Source organism: Alligator sinensis, unplaced genomic scaffold (assembly GCF_000455745.1).
Source record: "Alligator sinensis unplaced genomic scaffold, ASM45574v1 scaffold1469_1, whole genome shotgun sequence".
NCBI lineage: Eukaryota > Metazoa > Chordata > Crocodylia > Alligatoridae > Alligator > Alligator sinensis.
Genome location: NW_005842795.1, coordinates 318,187 through 325,780, shown reverse-complemented (window position 1 = coordinate 325,780; position 7,594 = coordinate 318,187). Strand labels below are relative to the sequence as shown.

The following is a 7,594-nucleotide window of genomic DNA, read 5'->3' as shown; positions in this document are numbered from 1 at the left end:
AGGAATGAAGAGTTATGGTTTTATATAAAATATACCCAGTCATAATTATTGAGCAAAGAGAAGCTGTGAAAAAAATACTAATTCTAGTAGGAATATTTTATACACGGTTTCCATGCAACATTGAGATCTAAGAGCAAAGATTTTTCAAAGTGAACAGTGATTTTTGGATACCTCAATTTATAGGTCTCCAACCTGGCACATCTTTAAAGAGCCTGATTTTCAAAAAGGGCTTGGGCATCTGTGGCAGGGTCCCACTGCAGGGGTGGCTGTGAAGCCCCTGGAGTCCCTGCAGCCTTCACTTTGTGGGCAATCACCCCTTCATCGCCCATCATGCCTTGATATTACTTTTTATGAGGAAGGCTGGCCCAGGGCTTCCCAAATTGCTCTCAAAATGACCACCAGGTACCCATGGGACTTTCATCCCAGAATGAAAGCCTTCATCCCCCAAATGCCTTACGGACTCATTGCATGGCTCCATTCCTTCCCTCCACCATGCCCCATGCCTCACAGATGGCATCCTCATTGATGTTTCCTTGCACTTAGCCCCTCCTCTTGGGCTCTGGACCCCTCCTTGGGTCCCTAGGACCCTCCTTGTCCCCTTAGTTCCTCCCCATACTTCCAGACTGCTTCTTGATGTGCTCTTTAAGCTGACCTGGAGCTGAAGCCATCCTGCTTAGGTGGCGTTCTCTCAGCAAGGTCTAAGATATTACTGCCGGCTTCTTTCAGGGCCTGAGCTTATACCTGTTTTAGGCCCAGCCCCCTCCTGAATTAGATGACTCCCAGGAGGGGACTCCCTCTTTCAGGCTTAGCCTCACCTGCCAGGTCCCTGGGTCAGCTGATACCCAATTAGTTTTGGCCCACACTTGCCAGCAGCTTCCCAGGCTGCCTGACCTCTTAAAGGGGCAAGCACCTCAAGTGCCCTGCCACAGCACCCATCTAGTGATAATAAGGGCCCTTTTGTACTCATGTTCAGCGCTTAAGATCTGCAGTCACTTTTGCAAACCTCAGCCAAGTCCTCAATCTACGTGTACAGGATATTTATTACATTTAAACTTGTCATTTGCTTAAAAAATCAGGTAAATCTTGCCTCCTTTTGATTCAAGACAGAATCTCTTCTAGCTTAGAGAGAGAAAGCTGTTGCTACAACTGATTCAGGTGCCTGTTGTGCTGGTAGTTTGAAGACTACATTTCCAATGCTACCAACACATTTTCATATGAACGCTAGCTCTTCTAGTCTTCTTAATTCCTCTTCCTGAACTGATTCACTGTGTTCCAGTTAGGTGTTACTATGTCCAGGAACCACAGGAGTTATACTAAGCACTGTATTGCTGTTTCTCTTAACTCATTCATTCTGTTATCTGAACATCCAGAAATAATTCTGCTTTCTATTAATGCTGTTGTCTCTTCTATGGTTCTAGGCAGGCCTGAGAGCAGCTTAGAAATTGCTGTTTGTATCAACCCTGCCCAGAACTTTTCAGTGCTTCTCCAGTAAGAAATGCCAAGCAAGACTCTCAGAAACATTCTATAAATGTTTCCTGCCTTCATTACAATATTTTATTGCTTATGAAGGGTTTGTTTGCTTTTTATCTGCTCCTGAAAATGGAAAATAGAATTAGTTTAGGAAATGCATATTGCACACCTGTTAGTTAATTGCATGGCATTTAATAATAGCATTCCACCAATACCTTCTTGACGACTGATGTTTGCCTCATTCTGAGAGGTTTCTGATATGTATTTCCTGGGCTCCAGGCAAACAGAAGGGAAATGTAATGAAAAAACAATTGAAATTACAGAAATGCATTTACTTTACAAGGCTACCCATAAGCCCAAATAAACTGGGATTTTTTCAATCAACTCACAGCACTTCTGCCTTTAGTAGCATCTCCCAAATGCTCTCATTGGACATACCCTCAGGTGACCACTACCAAAAATCTACCTGTAGCGATAGACTGAGTGCAGAGGATAATCTGCTTGAGTCAGAGGGATTCCTCAAAAGGAATATTTTTCCTCAAAATCCTAATCCAGATCAGTGCCATCTCTGGAGTTTAGGAGACAACAAAAAAGAGGGAGAAAAGATCAGTTACAAAATAGAGCAAGAGGCTTCAATCTAGAGGGGGGGAGCATAAGATAAAATTTGAGCTCACAATAAGTAAATATGTGACAACATAAAACTAAAGATTAAAACCCAATTTATCACTTTCTAGAGCAGCACCACTTACCATAAGCACTATTCTGGGACTCAAACTACAGAGACTGTCTAGCAGTGAGTACAAAGAAACATCTTGCTGAGCTTTGCCAAAGTATTATCCACACGCAGTTGTGTGAGGGTATAGCCCCCCTACTTTATAAATACAGTTGGGGATACACTGGCAGGAGAGAACAAACCACTGGGATTGTATGCTAGAAACCAGTTACAGAATTCTGTCAACAGGTGCAAATCATGTACTGCCAAGTAGGCACCTGCTGCCATGCTGTGCCTGTCGCCTAGGTTCAAAAAATATTGGATGAATGCCAAACTGTCGGGGCACAGCGGTAGTTGGGGCAAATTCTGTATGTCGCAGAGAAAATCTGCTAAGCTACACCAGTTGCCCATTTGCCTGAAATGGTATAGATGGACCAAAAAATGACAGGCAAAAAAAGCCTCCAGTTAGCATTGAATAGTGTAGCACTACTGTATAAAAGCTTGTCTTTTTTACATTATACATTTGACACTTTTTTATGTTGTTTGACATTTGAAATAAAGAAATTGTCTTTCTTTTATAATGTGGAAATCACTTGGAACTTCCTGGGAGAGACACCTCAGCATTGTTCTTAATTGTTTTTGTGCTCCCAAATTAAAATGCACGTTTTAATTGCTGCATCTGTAATTTTAGCAGAAATGGTATAATTACAGGAGAGATACAGAGAGAATGTGCATCATCCCTTTATTATGTATCTACATTTTGTTTCAACCTTTTGTCTCAACCTTGTCTGGGGTTTGTCAAACAGACTAACGGAGTCGCTGCTCTTCAAGAAATACATTTAACTGTGGCTTTTTTGGTTTTCAATAATTATCCTACTTACTTTATAGCTTCCTTTCTTCTTACAAAAAGTAGAAAATGTGGAGAAGTTATGACTGCTTTGTATGATGAGTGAATTTAGTTTTCACAAAGGGTGCTAGCTTGACAGCTTTGAAGAAGAGTAAAGTTCTTTAGATATGCACAGAACCAGAACAGCGGAGACATTAGTGATGTGAGATTTTTCTGCTGCATTGCCAATGTGCTGAACTTTGACCTGGAGGGATCAACACAAAGGTTCAATGTTTATTCAATCCTTGGCCTTTTCCATGATGATTAACCAGGGTGCCAGTTATAGACGTGTGGTGGAACTGAATTGCATCTTTAAATTTATTTCTTGTGGGCCACATAATTGCTTTTTCAGGTATTAAAGAATTAACGTTAATACCTGGGACCTACACATGAAAGGCGCACCAATGCTTGATAGTTCCAACCTCCTGATTTAGGATTGTTTTAGGCATGATTGTTCTCTTTACCATTTAATCCCTATTAATATTTTATACAACATTACATAGTGATAGCATGCAAAGGGCCCAAGGCTGGGGCCCTATTCTGTTGGTGGTTACCAGTTTCCAGGCTCACATCTTTAAAGAAAATATAAAAATATGCAGTTACATTTATGTCTTTAGAAATTATATTTTCTCTGAGTTGAACACCTGATAATTATGTAGGCAGAAATCCAGTCTCTGTGCTATTCACAGCCGTGTTTTTGCAGTTTCACCAGAAGAAACTATGTTAATGTTTTTACATAGTCAGGTATGAAAACAAAACTTTAATTTGTTGTCTTTGTCCTCAGAAAAGGCTATCTTTCAAGCAGATCATTTCAATTCTGGAATCCATGTCAAATGACAGAAACCTTCCAGACCAATGTAACTCATTCCTGCATAACAAGGCTGAATGGAGGTATGTTTTAGTGTTTCTGAAAGGACATGCTATAATGTTCATTTGAAATACGAAGTAAGCAAGTTAAAACTCTTTACGGAAGGTTAAGTGCTAAAGCTGTGTGGCTGATATCTGGGTTACCAAACAGAAATCAGGCTCGAAATGTCAAGATGGTACCCTCCTTCTGAGTATAAATTATTTGGTCTTCAAATACTTTTAGAACATATTTCACTTTATTTTTTCAAGAATCCCTAGAATGTTGTGGAATATTATGAACCAATAGAATCAAACTGTTCTACTTGTTTGGTAGCACAAATGCTTATGGTTTTTGTCATTCATATCCTAAAATAAGAGTATGTGCTTTTTGTTTCTAATGTGAAGATGGTTCATCTCCATCTTATTAAAAAGCTTTCTGTGTGCATGTGTGTGCAAGATATGTTTTACTGAAGGAGAGGGCACAAAAGACCATTCTTTTGAAACAATTCTCTATTTGTTTCTGTAACCTTGTGCACACAGATGTTTAAGTGTGCACTTTGCATTTTTGTTGTGTGTCCATATAATCAAATGTACTAACCTAACCTCATTACTTACAGCAGTGTACACACATTGCAAGTAATTCTATCAGCTTATGATTGCGTGCTTACAAAATGGAGACCAAGTTAAGAGCCTTAGAAATTGTTTCTCAGTTTTATTATTAAAGTTTCGGTCTATTTTGTGTTTATAAAGCAATAGCATAAATGTTCCAAAAGCCTATTTCTCAGTAGAAAGGCTTGATGCTTCATAATATTACTTAGTATTTGGAAAAGAATATTGAAAACAGATCTGGCTGGGCTGGCAGAAAGGATTGTTACCAGATGATTCTGCTGCTGTCTATATTAAGAAACTTTGGCTACAGTCCAGGTGAGCTGGAAGCACACACACTAAAGTATTCTGTGCCTGCATATCTTGATACAAGCAAAAAAAATTCAAGAAAACTGACATATGGGGGGGACACAGGAACACTGAAATGAGCTTTAAACAAAACCAAAATCTCAGATTTTTTTAGTGAACTATAAAAGAGAATCGATCACTAGAAAATTTTATTGCACAAGTGGAAAAAGTGACCACAAGATGGGATGTTTGAGCCAGGTCACATGATGACAGTATAAATAGCGTGTTTTAGAGCTGACATTATTCCTCCACTGACTCAGCAGAGACTCTGATAACTACAGCACAGCTCTCAATACAGCACACTAATGCTTTGCGCCATCTGCTGATATAAAATGCAAACTACAGATATAGATATACTTTGGCTTATTAATAGGTTAAAATTTATTTCTGTACAAGGTTCCTTGATATCAACTCTCAAATTCTAATATCTGTATATTAGATATATATAGATATATCTGTATATTAGACTCTGAGAGTTGCTATTGAGGTACCTTGTATAGAAATACATTTTAACCTACTGATGAGCCAAATCCATAAAATATTATTTGATTATTGAATGTTAATCTAGATTGTTGAAGAAGTCTGTTGTGCTTACAGTTAATTTTTCCCTTTGTGTTTAAAGTACATTCAACTATATTCTATTTTTTCTACTTTTGTTTTTTTTTTTAGAAGAATCCAAAAATACCAGTTTATTCCTCATATCCCTTCCTCTTCCCCTGTTGGGAAGAGTTTGGAGCAAATTTTGTTTGTTACAGTATCCAAAATAGGGATCTACTAAATTATTTTGGGATAAGTATATGTTTTCAGGACATCATGATTCTTGCAGATTTCTGGGCTGGTGTTTTATCTATCCTGTATTTTTTAAAGCAGTTAGAGTCATGCAAATAATGTTGGTAGAATAATTCCCACCCATAGTGGAAATTTATTGTGTGACCACAGCATGCCAGAATTTTCATTTTATTTTATTTTACCACTTCGGAAAAATCAGTCTGACTTCTGCATTGGTATTTGTTCCCTTTTTATCATTTTGATTTATCTTGTTTGCATTACTGAATACGAAGATCCATATAAGAAGGTAGACAAATCAAATTTGTTACACTGGATCTGCTAAGAGTCCAGAAGCAGATAGGTACTCAGATTCTTGCAAGAGCAAAACAAATATTTACTTTCACCTGGTCCATTTAGTAGAATAGAAGTGTGTTTAATTGACATTCAGTACAATTAAACTTTTTTTTTTAGGACATTTATTCTCTTTTCAGAAAATTGCTTCAAGCAGCTCGGCTATTTTATGAATATTTAATATTGTTGTGAAGAAACTTGCATCTCGAGGAACAGTGAATATATTTTAAACAAAAGGCACTAAAGTAAAAAGTGTTGCTTTATTAAGACATGAAAGGGGATTAAAACAAAGGTAGTGGGTGGTGGTAAAAATACATTTAATCATTTTTTCAGCAGAGTTTTTAAAAAAGAAAATAAACCTTTTTATGGTTTGAGAATGACTTGCCTAGAATTTGGATTAGATAGAGTTGTAGAAATAGGTCCAAAATAGGGAACATGGTTGATACCATTTCATAAGATAAGGGGGAAATTAATTGTCCTACCCCTTATGTGACAACATGGACTCTGATGCATGCCTGTGCATAGGAGGATGCTTGTATGGTGACTTTCTGGAAAATGATACCAAATTAACTAAAGATGTGAATTTAATATCTGCTACCACATGGAAGTTCAGTGTGCTTCAACAAAATGCAGTTAAAACTCACCCTTTCAACTAGTTCAGCTTAATTTTCATGTGTTCTCACATAAATATGCCCTGAAAAACTTCCAGGTAGAAAGTTAAATCAGTCGTACCTGAAAGGGAGGCCTGTCAAAACTTACAGTGCATTGGTGACAATTGGCTACAGGATTCACAGGAAAGTTTGGCAACAAAGGGAGAAGTGAGGGATGTATCTCTCTCCTTGAAACCCTAGAGCAGTGGTTGGCAATTATTTCGGCTGGAGGGCTAGTTCACGAATTTTGGTAAGCTGTTGAGGGCTGCATGGGTAGACCTGCCCCTTCACAGTTGCCCCGCCCCCTGGTTGCCATCTTGTAGCCGGAAGTCCCACTCCTTAACCCCTACCCTTTGCCCCTGGAAGTCCCTCCCTTTGCCCCTGGAAGTAATCCTTTGGGAGGAGGTAGTATGGCCTTGGAACTGAAAGTTACACTCTGTCACATGGTATATGTCAGGGGTAGGCAAAGTTTTTTTTTGGCCTCAGTACCAAAAAAACCATGTCTACCTTGTAAGCCACTGGAGTGCCGGCATGCCAAAAAAACAAAACTGGGGCGGGGGTATATGGCAGGATGCACTGCATATTAATATAGTTAATAATCATAAATTTAAACCTGTAACAGAACAGACATTCAGTGCACATAAATCAGTTTCAAAATGGCCAAAGACAGCTTGAGATAAACTTGATTGAATGTAGTATCAGATTTAACTGATTTGGCTCAAACTGGTTTATGCAATGTCTGTCCCAGACCCCTTCCTGGTTTAAGTTAAACCAGACCCCCCAGCATCCCGGCATGCTCTCTGGGCTGGGCGGGGCTGTCTGCTCCAGCCGCAGGACTGACCCCACCCCTGTGCTGTCTAGCCCAAGCAGGGACCATTTTCTAGCAGAGACAATGAAGAGACATGGCTCCGTTAAGGCATAGTAGGCAAGGAGGAGGTTAATTCTTCCCTACTTCCG

General features: G+C 39.0%; 1 protein-coding gene across 5 annotated transcripts in view; it reads left to right on the top strand.

Moving 5' to 3' along the window:
- The window catches only part of MAP3K20 (mitogen-activated protein kinase kinase kinase 20), a 125,672-nt gene that overhangs the window by 66,009 nt on the left and 52,069 nt on the right, over window positions 1-7,594 (top strand). For all 5 annotated transcript variants that reach the window (XM_006035072.2, XM_006035073.3, XM_025191230.1 and 2 more), the window contains exon 10: window positions 3,853-3,959. In XM_006035072.2, the coding sequence (XP_006035134.1) occupies window positions 3,853-3,959 (107 nt within the window). The remainder of the gene's footprint in view (window positions 1-3,852; window positions 3,960-7,594) is intronic.